This window comes from Telmatherina bonti (genome assembly GCF_933228915.1).
Source record: "Telmatherina bonti genome assembly, chromosome: 5".
Classification (NCBI taxonomy): domain Eukaryota; kingdom Metazoa; phylum Chordata; class Actinopteri; order Atheriniformes; family Telmatherinidae; genus Telmatherina; species Telmatherina bonti.
The window spans coordinates 33,137,432-33,154,468 of record NC_136623.1 but is presented as its reverse complement, the minus strand read 5'-3'; the positions used below and the strand labels follow the sequence as shown (position 1 = coordinate 33,154,468).

Here is a 17,037-nt window from a genome sequence, read left to right as displayed (position 1 = left end):
CAAACCAAACAAGTGTACTCTGTTACACAACATACTGCTGTGTATTTAATGTATCAACAAGTTTGCATGTTTGAAGAAGTGCTGTTGCAGTTCTGGTAAGTTAGAGCTACAGTTTTCAGACTGACTTTTCACTGTGTAATTTCATTTTTTCAACTACAGATTTGTTGAATTAATTTACACATACATGCAATATTATGTAAGTGGTCCAAGTTAATTTATCCTTTTAGTTTGTATACTGCAGTGTAATGCATAAGGTATATGCGTTATATTATATATTATTACATTATATATATACAATAAATAACAGTAATGCATCTGTTATTCCCATATGCATAAGAATAACAGATCTAAAGGAAAACTTTCTTGATCTTAAAATGTGGAAGTATTTATATTGAACCTGACCAAGTGCCCTAAGCAGCATTCAAAATAAAAAAATTATACCTTTTATTTTATTATTATTATTATTATTATTATTATTATTATTATTATTATTATTATTATTATTATTACTATTATTATTATTATTGTTATTATTATTATTATTGTTGTTGTTAATAATAATAATAATAACAATTAAATAATAATAAATAATATTAATAATATCAAAGTTTAAATAATAATAATAATAATTATTATTATTATAATAATAATTATAATAATAATAATAATAATAATAATAATAATAATGAATATATAGGAGTGTAAAAAAACACTTGTAGTTTGCACCTGAACAGTACCAGAAAAAATTTAGAACAGATTTTCTGGATTGCTTTTTAAACTTTTACATCAAGAAGAGCACGTTCAGGTGCTGTAACCTGCCAGATTTTTATTGTAAACAGATCTCTCTGCAGCCGGCTGTCGTCGTAGACTCATTAAATTCATACGAGGGAAAAGGAACAGGATTGCGTTTTTATGCTGGAATTGCAAAATGGCCATGTGAGGATCAGACTCATCCCTCCGTGTGGGATCATTTCTGAAAACCTTGCCAGACTTTTTCGTGCCAGTGATTGCAGCTCCACTAAGCAGCCCAGCCACACAGAAAGGCCAACTTCATAATTACTCCTAATTTTATTTCTACAGTGGAAATGAGCATGGGGTGCGTTGGTTAGGGAGTGTAAGTAGGTCAACAGCAGGCTTGCAAACCGCCCTGCTTTGGTTGGCAGTGCTCCCGTCTGCCTAAAGGAGATGATAGTGGATGAGATGAGGGCAATATGCTTATCCCCACACCGCAAATAATGACCCACTAAAAATCCTCCAGCCACATGCACAGGCCAGCAGGGGTGACTGAGTAGACATGCCGTCAGAGGATGCTCTCACACTAGTCATCATTTATCAGTTTTGCTGAAATCTTTACAGCAATGGATATCTCAGTCGATCAGGAATATTATTTCAGATCCTAAAACCAGTCTGAGATGTTGAACAAAGTGGAGGACAGTCATCTGGTCCACATCCAGAGGCAGAAGACATATACATCCATGCTCTCCTTTATTTCGTTTGATCTTTTCCTGCACAATGGATGGTGGTTTGCACAAAAGCTAACTGCACTCCCACACTGAACCAGGCACAGCGTTATAAAACTGACTTCTGCTGTGAGGTTGAAGTACTCCAACTGTAGTGGGCCTGTGGAGTGGAGGAGAGAGCAGGATATGAGGAGCATTCACTTCCATTTATTACACTCAGTTTTCCAGCTCGCCATCGTCGTTGCTGCTTCCTGATAGGATGCCGACTGACTCAAAGGACACGAATTTCATGCTTTTGTCTCAGTCGTTTCAGTTTATTTTCAAGTTCTCTTAAATCGGTAGAAGTCTGATTTCAATCGGTGATCAGAGCATATCTGTTCTCTTTCAGGCTCAGGGCATATGGAACCAGCAGCTGAAGCACATAACCTCTTATCATTGCCCTCTGTCTGAATATGTTAAGCGTATGAAGCGCATAGATGGTGCTTGGGGTTAACTGGACTGCTGCCCAGGCCTGGCAGGAAACCATGCTGTGATAAATGGAAATGTGCAGATGCAGCTAATTGCAGAGAGTGGAGGAAATTGTTATCAGAAAAGCATACTTTGTTTGTTTTTACTAGCTCTATATTGGTCAATGAGAAAAATAGCTATTATTTTAACTAAATAGCTTAATTTAAAACTACTATACCATGTTTTTTCTTTCTCAAAATGATTAAACAATGTGCATATTAACCTTATATCAAGAAAGCATCGGATCAGTACAAATATTATGAATAATTTATGATAGGAGTACAACATGCAGTGAAAGGACATTTCTTATATCTGTATTAGAATGAATAAATAATGAGCTGGATTCAGAAAAAATACGATTCCCATGAGTGTGTCTAAATCATGTTCAGCTCTCTACTGTATCAGCTGTATTGAGAGCAAAGGGAGACAAATGATGAAGTCATTTTTCTCAGTTTCAGTGCTGATGCAGTCACGGTTATGTGGCTATGTAGGCCAGAGCTGCTGAATGGATTATCAAAGCTTTGATCCTGCCTTAAAAATATGTATTTGGATTAGGTTATTCATCAGTCCACTGTGTGAAAAAGTAATGTGTTTAGTGTGATTGGGTTGTTATTCCAATGGTTAATGGAAAATTTGACTCCTTGTGGTCTGGTTCGTGTGCTTAGAATAGTTAACATCCACACAGTGCGCCAGCTGTACCCTGCTCTGTTTTTAAGAGCTTAGAAGAATAAATTGGCTGCGTTACAGAAATTTATGTTGAATATGGGTTGAAAACATGGTGGAAATGGAAGGTTTCAGCTGCTTTTCATTGAACCTAACAGGAAACATTTAGGCAGAATCAGTGCAATAACTGCTTGAATATGTTTCTGTAGGATCAATAGAAACATAAAAGAGCAAAACAAGTAATAAATAAGTCATTCTCACTGTTTCTGTATGCAACACAGTTTTAGATTTTGTAATTAAAATTAAGTATATAAATAGAGTTGATTAAAGCTTAAAAACAGCTGGAAAATGAATGATAAAGAAAAAAATCTTACATCCGACATTTTATAGTGCCTGGTATTCGGTGTAATTAAGTTTATCCCTTAAATGCTACAGCTGTAAATATGGTGCCTGTAATGAAGTTTTCTAATCTGCTTATACTGTAAAATTCCAGATTGTTAAAATAAAAGTCTTCATATTAAGAATTAATTTTGTAAATAGTAAAATTATGAAACATAAACTACAACTATAATCCTTTGAAAAAGTGTGTGAAAACAACCTAAAACTCAGCTACAGTAAAGATGAAAGTCTAAACCTAATGACCTTGATTATCTGTCATGGCCAGATTCTGCTGGAGCCAGCTGTGATCCAGGACGTCCTCTCTGCAGGCAGCCACCTACAGCTGCTGGAGCTCCTCAGCCTCTGTTCACACTACCTCATCCAGGTACAAAAGCACACAAAACACACACACCTCCTCTTCTTGTGCTTGATCTGGAGACATTACAGTACAAGAGGTTTCCAGTAAATGACAGGCTGACACTGCAGGGTTCCTCCAACATGGTTTCCATTACCCTGGCTCATTGGGTTAATGGAAACCATGAATCTTTATGATGTGTTCAGCTTTGGTCCTTTTGATCTCTTCTGCTGGGAAATATCAAGATTAACTATATGTAGGTCACTTAATGTGCAGTGGATGTAGTATTTCCATTCCAGCTAATTGTGCATCTTTAATGTATAAGTTTCCAGATTGTAAACTTTAAAAAAAATATAGAATAAAAAGAATATTATACTAATTTTAATACCATTTTCTTTTAAATTTTAATTTAATTTAATTTAATTTAATTTAATTTAATTTAATTTAATTTAATTTAATTTAATTTAATTAGCATTTTTGCCTCCAGAGCAGGACAGAAAAAAGTGATGTGGAACTTAACAGATCTATTGATACTGACTCCTTATCGATATGTTAATTGTGTTTTCACAAGAGTTAAATATGTGGGTTTATTGAATACACTAACTGACTTCATGTTATGTGTAGGCTACCTACATTAAACTAAGTACACAGTCTTTTTCTTTTACGTATTTACTTACAATCAATTACAATAAAATGAGCATTTTATTTGAAAAATTTTAGTATAAAACCAGAGAATAAATATTAACATTAATAGTAAAATAATTTAAAAATTCTGGGAGGTGGGATAATGATAATACTAAATAAAGAGATGAGGAACAAAGTGTTAGCCTGCTGGATGTAGCTCAGTCTGTACAAAGCTATAGTTTGCTAGTTGTGGAATTATGAAGTAAAAAACAAACAAACAAACTAATACAATTATGCTAACCTCCCTTCTTTTATTATGATCCTTTAAATATTTATATTATCCTATAAACTAAAAATGAATGTAATCATTTTTAGAGATGCCATCATTTGACAGAGCTATGCTAGCTTCTGCTACAGTGTTTATGCTAAGCTAAGCTAACTGCCTGCTGCATGTAGCTCCAAAGCTGGAGACAAGAATTAAGATAGCTGATAGACTTTCCAGCCACTTTACCAAAAAGTTTTAAAAAACTGGATCTTATTAGGAGTGAGGTATTCCTCTGAGGAAAACTGACCTAAGAGATTTACATCATAGCTATTAGTCGTAAAAAGAGAGTTGTAATTCTTGAATTAACAGCATAAATCTGTACCTAATGTTCTGATATGAATCTTAGTCCTGAGGGGACTGAAAAGTCAGTCAATTAGAGGACAGAGGAGCTAGTAAATGTTTATTGCGTTGCTCAGGGACACTTTCAGCAACATTTATACTTGTCATCTATTCCAAGGTGTTGGATTCCACCCCGCTGGGGTTTTTTGTGCATTTTATCACAAGACAAAGGTGCTCATGTCTTAACAGCAACAAAGTCAGTCTACTGTCCTCTAGGTTTTTGGCCAAGCACAGCAGACAGAAAACAAATTGGGGTAATGCTACAGCAGAACTGAAGTAATCTAAGGTATTTCATATGTTTTCACAGAATACAGTAAGAAACTGTATTTTCAAATTGTGAGAATGTGGCATTTTGCAGTAGCTTACATACATTTAATTTCATACATTTACAACATATGCTCTATCTAATTAAACAGATTAATTGTGCAATGTGATGGCTGCCTCACATAACTGTTCTGTATGGTATATTTGGCCATTTAAGTCTTTACACCTACATAACAGCAGTAAACGCAGCTCTAATGTGCCACCTGGTGGTTGTACAGACATGATCTCTGTTGTTTGGAGAGGCTGAAGAAAACCTCATAATGAACTCAAAACTTCTGATTAAATTGTGTTAAATAAAATAATAATAATATTTACTTACATTATTTTTAGAGTAAAAAGTAGTGACTGAATGCTGAATCTACATTTTTATTTGTTTACAGCTCTCTTACAGCCTCACCACAATGTCTAAGGTTTAAAGGTTTATATGGAGATACATGCTCAGCTGTGTCCAGGGTTGCCCATTTAATACATACTCCAGAAAATATTCTGACTTTTATCTCACTTACTTTACTGTCTAACTGTTTGAGGCCAAACAAACCACAGTTAAACCAAGAAAGTCGCAGTACAAACAAGCATTAAACATATTGTATCATCCTAAGAAAACATTATTTTCAGAGTTTTTGACAGTTTTGCTGATTTCTCTTTTATAAAAACCTTTCTTGAAGTGTGTAAATAAGCTTGCACCAGAAATAGCATCTGAAATGGTAAACAAACAAAGACATGGACTTTGGGTGAGAGGTGCAGTAAGTGAAAACTGTCAAACAACATTTGGTCAATCAGCTTTTTCAGTGATGGTTGTAAAAATATGGAATTTTTTTTTACCGTGTGAACTCAAGAAATGGGCAGAACTAAAAGGTTTTTAAAGTGAAAGAAACCAGAGATCATTAAAAGCAATAATTCTGGATCACACTCAGTGAGGCATGTAGACATTGATGTGAGCTCATGCAAGCTACACACATGCATGAACACTTGCACATACATTTACACACACACACACACACACACACACACACACACACACACACACACACACACACACACACAGACACACACACAGACACAGACAGATATAAGTTTATTTACTGTTTCTTTAATCTTAATACTTATGCTGCTTCCTGCCTTTGATTTGGTATATTTTATTGCAAATACTGATCTTATTGCATGTCTTTGACTTTTTAACTCAATCCTGTGTCAATTGTTTGTTTTTATTGTGAAAGTCTAAAGAGCCCAACCATGACCCTTGGCCAGACACCTGAATGCATAGCAATATTTTATACATTTGTCCCTCTTAAATAATTAACAAAACAAAAACAACAATAACTCCCAATTACCACTATATATTTAGTACACACCCATTTACATGGAAAAGAAATCGCTGTGTGTCCTTCCTGAGTAATGAAGAGAAGAGAGCAAAATAATGAATTGCTTGTTCCTGGGACCAAAGCCAACCAAACCGCGTTTTAGTTCACTCATTAAAGTCTAGTTAATGTTTATTTATAAGGCACATTTCATGCATAAGGCATCATAATGGGCTTTACACAAATAAAAACAGAAATAAATCTGGAGCACACTTGTAAAAGTACAAAAGCAGAAGGTAGATATTTTACCAGTACACTCACACAATGCAATACACTCAAAAAAGAGAAAGAAGAATGGTTTGACTGATGCAGGAGAGATAAAAGGGATTAAATGCTGCATATTAGGAAGAAGTGGCAATGATTTAGGAGGAGACTCATCTGCAGCTGGAGGACGGCATGAAAGAATATCCGCTTTTGGAGACACATTTCCAGCATCAATGCAGATGAAGCTCTTCTCCCTTTGGTTTCAGCTTGATGTTGGTTTGTCTAAAATAACTGAGGTATATTTTAGCATCCAACAAAGAGGGTAACTGGCTGACCAGATATACCCATGGATGTGCTGTAATAGCGCTAGTTATTGTCTCTGTTCCACTCGTCCCGGATCACAGCTTAAATCAGCCTTTTTTGGGATGTTTTACTTTTGAGAGACTAAGTAAGTAATTATGCTTTTGTGGTGATTAAGGGCATAGTCATAGTCTCTATGTGAATAAGTCAAAACTGAGATCATTGTAGCATTTCTGCTTTTCTTGTTGCCTCCGCCGAGGAGGTTGTTTTCAACGGCATTTATCTGTTCGATTGTTTGTCTGCAAGATATCTCAAAAAGTTATGGACGGATTTTCATTCAATTTTCAGGAGTGTAAAGAAATGTGAAAAGAACTTATTCAATTTGGTGATGATCGATTTTTGGATCTAGGAGTTTTTAAAGTTTTTTTTTCTTTTAACATTTTCAATATTTGTGCATGTCACTCCAACAAAAAAAGTCAAAGCACTTAGAAAAAAAAAAAAATACAGGACAAGCTTCCAATAGGTTGTAAAATATATCGAAGACTGATCCAGGTTAAGGAATTATTGTGCATACTATGATCTAGAATATAGGAAAATAAAATTACAATATGGGAAGAACTGTGGTCCTTGGTGTGACATTTTGTTAGGATGTCTGCTAAACTTGGCATAGATTTGCTCTCTCCGAGTGCTTTTATTTCCTTAGATATGTTTAATATTTAGCCTAGTCCAACTTTTAATGTGTAACAGATGACGTGACATCAGGTGTTATATTATTTTTTTGACCTCTCAATTACTTTTGTCCGCTTGTGTTTGCTTTTGTTGATTTTTGTGTACTTTTGCTTTAGTCTGTTTAAGAAAAATAAACAGACAGTTCATATTTTTCTAAACCTTTTTTTTTGTCAGAAGTGATTATAAAAAATGTCCACTGTCTGCTACCATTTTGTTACATGAAGTGGAAAAGTTTTGTAAAAATATATTTGTTCACAGCCCAAAATCTGTGCACAAGTTTGGTTAATAAATGAGTGTGTGGGTTCCCTCCTCACAAACATAGTGTATAAAGGTGCAGACATGCTCTTTTACAGCTTTACAAATACTAAAAAATGTGTTCAGTATAGCACATCTCAGTCTGGTTGGACGACACACAAAAAAAAAAAGCTGTGCAACTAATCAATACTAGAAATTGTTCTTTTCTTTTGGTTTGTGGAACATGTGGGATTATTCTCACCGATGTTTAGGAAGCATTTTCTGTCTGAAAACTAATGTACTTATTTGTGTAAATTTTCAATGGAAACCTCTCTGAATGAGCTTGAACCTGCATATGTTTTTAAATGTGCACTACCAGTCAAAAGTTTGGACACACTTTCCCGTGGGAAAACCAATGGGAAAACGTGTCCAAACTTAAATTTGCAGTAAAGTACTGGGTTTCAGTACTGATGTTTACTTTAATGAGCAGGTAGTTTACACACATCTGTCATGTCCACATACTCCTAGGAGTGAGTGTGTGTTGCTCCTGTGATGGATTGGCGAGGTTTCCAGTGTGCATCAGTGGCAGCTGGGATACTGTCCAGCCTCCCCACCACACCACACTGGAGCAAGTGGGAATAGAAAATGAATGGATTGGAGTATGGAGTAGTCAGTCTATCAGTGTTTTAACTCATAAGTCAAGAAATGTCTAAGGCAGGGGTGTCAAACTCCAGTCCTCGAGGGCTGGAGTTTCTGGCAGGTTTTTGTTGTTTCCCTCTTTCAACACAGGTGATTCAAATCAAGTGGACCCAGCAGCTTCTTGTCAACCTAATTATGAACTTGTGAGGTGTGTTGGAGCAGGGAGACAACAAAAACCTGCAGGATACCGGCCCTCGAGGCCTGGAGTTTGACACCTTAGACTCTAAGGTGTCTTTTCAGAAAGTATAAAACCTCAGTATTATTACAAAAAACAAACAAACAAAGATTTTATATATATATATATATATATATATATATATATATATACTATAGTGTGTGTGTGTGTGTGTGTGTGTGTGTGTGTGTGAATCTTGAAATGTCAGCCAGAATAAAAACAAAAGCATTAAATTTCAACTTTTATGTTAAAGCTTTTTTCTTCCTTTTTTAATTATCTTGAAAACAAAAAAAAAAAAATCCCTTTTTGACAGATTTGGAGTGTTGCAGTATGAATTTGACAATTCCTGTGAAAAGACAGATACCTTGATGTGAAGGGTTCACACGAGGCTGCAGTCCGGGGGTGTAATTGATTGTATGTGTTGAAGGACAACCAGAAGATGGCAGTCTTATCTCATTTTCCTTTAATAAATCTTTTTTTTTTTCCCCCTCTTGCTTTTATCAGATGACTTTCAGCAGTATGCATGTAATAATGGGAAGGGACGTTTATGTAAATTTTCTGCTGTTTATACGTACTTAAAGGCCATATACATGAAACAGACACACACACACAGGTAAATGTGAAGACTCACATTTACCTGTTTAAATGATTCATTTTTCCTGGCAGGAGCTGAGCAGTGTGAACTACTTGGAGCTGTACCGTGTGGCTGATCTGTTCCACCTGCCCGCCTTAGAGGAGGCGGTGGTGGGCTTCCTGGTGGAGCATCTGTCTGAGCTGAGCCAAAACCGACCAGAAGAGGCCCTGCAGCTGCCCTACCGACTCCTGAGGGAAGTGCTGAAGAGCGACCGCCTCACCTCCCTCAGCGAGGAGGAGATCTGGAAGGTGTGTTACAGTCATGGTTTTGTGGAGGGTTGGGACAGATGTCACTCATGCCAACATGAAACTGTTCTTCATCCAAAGAGCGATCAATAGGAAGCAAAGACACATGAGCGATAAAATAAAATGATGTTTGAGGGGGATGTTTAACAAGAAAACAGAAGCATTTGTTTATTTTAGATCAAATTTTCATAGAAATTAACATCATGAACTGATGTTACTGTTGTTTTCCAAAGGATGAAGTGTAAAAACTTTGCTTTAATGATAACCTTGGCGAGACGCGATTATCTCTGCCTGTAAATACGATCAAATTGCATCTTGGCACCAAACCTGTCACCACACAGGAATGCAGCGCAGAGGCGACGTATGCTGCTCAAGATATTAAACACTGCCATCTGCATCCCATATTAATGAGGATGTGCAAGAAGAAAAGGCCGTGTCTGACTTTGTGTGCACGGGTTCAGTCGGCTGTCAGTCCGCCGTGCACGTAAGTGTGATGAACTGCCGCAAACGTGGAGTGAAGCAGGAGTGCAGGATGGGGACTTGCCATTTTGACTGTTCATTTGCACCAATCAGCCCCCGCACCACCCCCACCAAACCCTCAGTTCTGCCTCCCCCCTCTCTCTTTCTCTTTCTCCCCCTCTCTTCTCTGATTAGGCCCACCGCGGCTCCATCAGGGCCCCCAATCCCCCAGCTGTCACTCGGCCGCCCGTCTGATTGAAAACAATCAGGCCTCTGATGGCACAATTACCCTGACCCTTTAGCCAGCCGCCGCTGCCATAATCAGCCTCTGATTAGGCTGCTTTGGGCCTCCTTCACTTCGCTCAGAAGGTTAATTTGGGCATCAGACGGAAGCGAACGGAAAGCGGGGGCTGTCGTCCGAAAGGGTGTAGGGGTTGCAGGGGGGTGGGGGGGTGCACACCAATACTGGGCCGATACAGCTTGGCCGTCAATCACCGTCAGCTGGAGTTTTCTTAGAGTCTCTCACGCTCTGGAAATCACATTTTCTCTGCCTTTGTTTCTTTCATTCCTGCCATCCTTTGCTCTGTCTTTCTGCAGACCCCCCGCCCCCCCTCCATCCATATACCCTCCCCTCAAATCCTTCCCCACTATCTTCCCTCACTCTTCCTTTTCGTGCACGCACTCCCTCTCTTTCGGCGTGGAGGGGAAGGAGTTGATTTATTCTCTGCCCTGAGGAAGTTGTGTGATGCAGCGTGACCTTCACAGTCAGCTTCCGTGGTGCACACGCGCTCACACACTTCCACTTCAGAGCGACGAGGAGGGGGAGAGGAGGGGTGAGCGACGGAGGAAAGGGAGGAAGAGACAGGAGAGCGGCAGAGATGCCACGAAAGACAGACGCTTTGCTCGCAAGTTTGTTGCATGTTCACACCTTTCCAGCGGATTAAAGGAGGGAAATGAAGGAAAAAAGGGCTTTTTGTTTGGAGAGTAATACACACACTGTTTGTGCACGTATCACACATCACATCTAATGTCACCTCATAACCTCAGGTGTGATGGGAACTTCACCAAACTTATTCTCGGTGACTCTAAACATCTTTTTCCCTTCAGTAAGTTCTCAGGTTCTGCATGGATCGTACTGGAACTGCATTCCTGATAATGTTATCAGTGATCTCCAGTCATCTCGCCCTCATTCACACCTTGTTGCAGCTAAATCACCTTCCACTGCTCTCCAGTTCAATTAAATCCTTTTCCCACCACCCAGCTGGTCTGCATTACACAAAGGCTGCCTGTGGATATTTACAGCCTGTGTATTGAATGCTACTGATTAATAAATGCTTCCGTGTGTGTGTGTGTGTGTGTGTGTGTGTGTGTGTGTGTGTGTGTGTGTGTGTGTGTGTGTGTGTGTGTTGGCGACTATGGCTGCAGTACTAGCTCGCCTTAACCCTCCCAAAATAGCCAAACAATTATTCAATCATACAAACCTTCAATTATTCCTTTATTCCTGAATCTTGCCTTATTTTTCTCTGCTTCTAATGATTTTTTTTTTTCCTTTTATGTGATTTAATTTCAAGTTGTTAAGACCTAATCACACCTTGTCGTATACATTTCCCTCATATTTCCCCTTTGAAGGATTGCATGAAAGTGACAAGGGTGGGGAGATTTTGTTTTAAATGAAAAAATAATTCAGTTGAGACCCTCCTCATGGTTTTATTGAGCTGAAGTCATTTCATTAATAATGTATAAAACAATGCAACACACAACAGATTTTAATAATAGTACACTCCACTGTGAACCAGCGATTTGCTTCAGCAGAACTATCAGTTCCCAAAAAGTTGCTGATTATCCTGCAACCATGCAGCTATTAGGGGCTAATAATGCTTTATATTATCGGTTGATTCAGTCTTTGCTGTCTTTTGTGTGTCCAGTTGGTTGTTCTGTGGCTGGAGCACGACTGCCGTTACCAGTACACCGATGATCTTCTGCAGCATGTCCGCTACGGCCTGATGGACGTCCCCACTCTGCACCACCTCGCCAACAGCCATCCTGTGGTCCAGTCCAGCCCCACTGCTGCCGCTCTGGTGGACGAGGCCCTGGACTACCACCACTCCACCTTCGCTCAGCCTCTCCGGCAGTCACCCCGCACCAGGCCTCGCTTCCAGTCCCTCACCCTCTACATAGTCGGGGGCCGAAAGCGGGAGGTGAGCCGAGTCAGAGAGCTGCGGTACTTCAACCCGTCTGTCCAGGAGCACGTACGAGTGGCTGGAGGATCGAACTGGAGCGAGCTGGCCCCCATGCCCACCGGGCGCAGCCACCATTGTGTGGCTGTGATGGGAAACTTCCTGTTTGTGGTGGGCGGTGAGGTGGAGCACGCCACTGGGAGGACGTGTGCAGTGAGGACTGCCTGTAGGTATGACCCTAGGGGGAACAGGTGGACTGAGATTGCCCCCATGAAGGCCTGCAGAGAACACTTTGTCCTGGGAGCTTTGGGGCAGTACATGTACGCAGTGGGCGGCAGGAACGAGCTGCGGCAGGTGCTGCCATCTGTGGAGCGGTACTGTCCCAAGAAGAACAAATGGATGTTTGTCCAGCCCTTTGACCGCTCGCTGTCCTGTCATGCTGGCTGTGTGGCTGACAACCTTCTCTGGGTCTCAGGTAAACAGCAAGCAGCACAGAAGGACTGCATTACTTCTACTTTAGCTTCATATGGTACAAGTCACAAGTTTGGACACACTTACCCATTAGATTTATAGTGGTGCTCATATGTCTTCATCCCCTTTCATTAAAGAAAAGGCTGAATTTACAACAGTCACTCAAATAACTGGAGACTTAAAAAAAGGAACAATAACTAAAAATTTGCAAAAATATAATTTAGTAATATAAGACACCTGTTTTTCATTTAATTGAGTTGAAGAAAGAAAAAAACAAACAAACAAATGGGTCCTGGACAAATTAGAGCACTTTTCTGTTGAACAGTGGGACAAAATACCTGTCAACAGGTGCAGAAGTCTGACTGAGAGGAACAGAAAACACCTGACTGTAGTGGAAACATTAAAGGATTGTTCAACTAAATATTAGTTTATGAGTGATGTAATATGTAATAAATTATCTTAATTGTTTGCTTTTTAAAAAAATATTTCTATTGAACAAGAATTGGAAAATAATGTCATGATTTTCATCAAATATTTATTTATTATTACTTTAGTCAATTTCAGCTTATTTTACAGGCAGCTGTTTTCTTCCTTCTTTAATGAAAGGGTATGAATAAATATGAGCACAACTGTACCCAGAAAGTGTGTCCAAACTTTTGGCTGGTTCAGTTTACATGCAAGCATAGAAAGACTGGTTAAAAAACTGCTGCGCAGCTCAGAAAACTGTGTGTTTTGGGTTGCAGGTGGAGTTACAAACACTGCTCAGTACCAAAATCGGCTGATGGTCTACGACCCAGAACAGGTAACTGTGAAGTTAAAAAAATTTTAAAATCAGTCCTAAAAGTTTTTTTTTTAAGCGGGAGTGGTTGTTTATGTCTCTGTGTTAGCTCTGTGATGGACTGGTGACCTGTCCAGGATCTTCCTCTCGCCCAGTGATTGCTGGGATAGGCTCCAGTTTCCTGCGAGCTGGGATCGGACTGGGATCAGTTAACAAAATTACTGGATGGATGCTTGATTTAATGAAATGAATTTAGTTATTAAGGGTCAGTATTTGTGACAAAAATGACAGAAAATGATCATCAAGTCCCTCTCATTTCCTTCAGTCTTGCTTCATGAAGTCGTACTCAACCAATCAGGACACACGTTGCTCAGACTGGTTCTCTGGCAAACCTGCACAGCTGAGTTGGAAAGACACACTTTTATTTCAGAAAAACAATGATTTCAGAGGTGCTTCTAGGTCTTTTGTAGTGAATTTTTAGGTTGCTTCAGGTGTGCAGACATCTTTATTTACTTAATGTAGAACTTTTTGTTAAAAGTGAAAAAAACTTTAAGGAGTTCATTGGGATCAGTGTCTGCTGTGGGCCCACTATTCTGTTAAATCCCACCAATAAGCCAGTCTTTCTCCCGTGTGCATTCTTACTGGGGTACTGAGGGCCCAGGGGCGCGGGGAAGTAAGAAGGTCAGTTGGAAAAAATAAATAAATAAAACTGAATAATAAATATTATAATTTAACAACTAATAAAATACAAAATAAATATACTGTGTCAGGAAATGTTCATACAGCTTTATACTATCATATAGATATTCATTTTGACATGAATTATTTTAGATTACAAACAGAGTTCATGAAGTACCTAACCTGGAAGTTCACATTACTTCATACTATGATGTACAATATATTAGCAGATATATGTTTTTTTTTTTTCCTCTGACATACCGGCAGTGGTTTGATAAGTAAAACTGGGCCGATGTTAACGGTGACATTTGTTTCTGGCTGTTTTCTGGCTGTTAGTGTATGTGCCAGTAGGAGGAGCAGGGTTCGCAGAGCATGCGACAGACTAAGTGACGTTGTGGGACGTTTAGCTGAACCAGAGAAGCGACATCAGTGGTGTTGTCATTTTTCATGGTGTTGAAAGAAGATACTGGAAAGTAGAATCCGATACTTCCAAAGTCAATGTAATGTGATTAAACACCACTAGTATGATGTGTGATACTGATCATGTGATATGTCATACTGGTGGTGTTTAAACCGCCATGCAGAGGTTTCATTTTGTACAGATTTTGATCATCTTAAACTTTGAAAAAAGTATTAGTATCAGTAGATATCAGTATTTAGTTGTATCAGTATTTCTATCAGATATCAGTGTCGGACAAGAGGTGGCAGCGGCTCAGGTGGTAGAGTCGCTGGTGATCTGATGGTTGGCAGTTCGAGTCCTGCTCCCCTATGCTGCTGCAGCTCCGAGACGGACACGATCGTTCTCTAAGGGTCGGTTCCAAACCCAGATAAATGCAGAGGGTTGCATCAGGAAGAGCATCTGGCGCAAAACTTCTCCTGTGCAATGATTGGCTGTGGCGATCCCTGCAGAGGGACAAGCCGAAAGGAAACAACATACTGGACAAAATCTTCTTATTGCTGCATTTCTGCTTCACACCAAGCTAATAGTTCCTTTTAGTTCTACACAAGGAGTCAAAATGAACCAAACGCCACACAACTTGTTTAAAGTGAGTGATTATTAGAGGTGGCAAAATCACATCGAAAAATCGAAAATCTGGATTTTTTTTTGTTTCACAATTTTAAAATAGATTTTTTTGTTTGTTAAAAAATCAAATTTTTTTTTAATTCAATACAATAAATCCACTATAAAAATTTTTATCATTTTTATTGGTTTTATTGATCTTTTTACTTGTCTTCTTGGGCATTAAAGCAGCAGAATGATGGTCTGGTTACTGTGTTGTTTTCTTCTAACTGAAACCAAGAAAAATTACTAGCAAAAAAGAAAATTTTTTGTTTTTAATCTACAAAAATCGGCAATATTGAAGAATTTTGAGAATCACAATTTAAATCGAATCGGCACCCAAAAAAATTGAAATGGAATTGAATCGGGACAAAAGCATATCGTCACAGTGGTCACCTGGTAAAATGAGCATATTGGACACATTTACTTCAGAGGATTCAGTCATAAAAATCTAATCAGTTTTATAAAATCACTTAAAAATATTTTTCACAAGTTGACACATTATTTGTGACATTTTTGCTCAAAGTACTGTGATACAGTTCAATTACTTCCTTTTTAACCTCAATTTCACATTTATGGTCATGACAATCGATTGGGGGGGGGTGCAGTGGGCCTCCCTTCCCCACACCACCACTCCCTCCACTCAGCCTACTTTTTCTAAGATCAGTTTTACTTCCATGGCAGATTTATTATTAAAACACATTTCTCTGTCTGCGGTTCAGCAGCAGACAGTCGGTATGGATCCGTCTCTCAAGCACAGTCTCGTCGTTAGTCATGCTGAATTATTCCAGGTTGTTAAAATGCAGTAAAGCTGCAGAGACGATAGAAAAATCAGAACCAGGTTGTTGTTCTTCCATCACTAATGAGCTTGAGGCAGGTTCAGGTGTTCTGCTATTGATGCTGCTTTTAACAAGAAATGGAAATAAGAAATTTAAACCTCGTATTGGCAAAAAATCCCAACATAAATTACATTTATTCAGAAGTTAGGCACCAGAAAATGCTGCACATATTTAAGTTCAAGTGAACTTGCTGAAAGTGTGAAAGTAAAAAAGCTTTTGAAACAGTTTTTATTTTTTATTTCAAGGGACAGCAAACATGGCACATTATGAACGTATAAATAAATTATTTGATAGAAATGGGGAGGCCGGATAATTCTGCTCTGATGGTAGAGTTCTCTGTAAATCTGAGACGATCAGATGATTGACGTACACCCACTGGACACTGTATCACACCCACTTTGCTAGTACCTGTTTGGACCCCTTTTGTCCTCAGCGCAGTCTTAATTCTTGTGTCAGAGAATCAACAAGACATTTATTTTACCCCATACTGACATGAGCTGCACATTTGTCAGATATGGTACACTATCAATCAGAAGATGCTAGATGCATGGTCATCAGCAATATGCAGGTAGGCTGTTGTGTTTAAAATATACTTAATTGGTACTAAGGTGCCCAAAGTGTGCCCTGAAAATGTTCCCTACACTATTAAGCAGCCTAAAAGGATGACACGTGGCAGGATGGATCCATGCTTTCATGTTGTTTCTGCCTAATTCTGATCCTATTATCTGAATGTTGCAGCAGAAATGGAGACTCATCAGACCAGCAACGTTTTCCCATCTCGTCTTGTCCAGCGTTTGTGAGTCTCTGTGGATTGTTGCCTCATTTTCCTGTTATAAACCTACAGAAGTGGCCTTCTGCTGTCTGTATTGATCCTGCTTCCAGGTTGGATGCGTTGTGTACTCAGAGATGCTGTTTTGCATAACTCGGTTATAACCAGTGGTTATCTGGTGCTTTTCTTTTATCTTCGACCAGTCCGCCCTCTTTCCTCTGACATCAGCGAGCAGACATTTTTTGCTCAGACA

General features: G+C 38.8%; 1 protein-coding gene across 1 annotated transcript in view; it reads left to right on the top strand.

Annotated features, from left to right (window-relative positions):
- The window catches only part of klhl32 (kelch-like family member 32), a gene marked incomplete at both ends in the record, with an annotated part of 46,717 nt that overhangs the window by 21,936 nt on the left and 7,744 nt on the right, over positions 1-17,037 (top strand). Inside the window, 4 exons of the mRNA XM_079239947.1 lie at positions 3,295-3,393; positions 9,341-9,556; positions 11,938-12,664; positions 13,404-13,462. Of these exons, the coding sequence (XP_079096073.1) occupies positions 3,295-3,393; positions 9,341-9,556; positions 11,938-12,664; positions 13,404-13,462 (1,101 nt within the window). The remainder of the gene's footprint in view (positions 1-3,294; positions 3,394-9,340; positions 9,557-11,937; positions 12,665-13,403; positions 13,463-17,037) is intronic.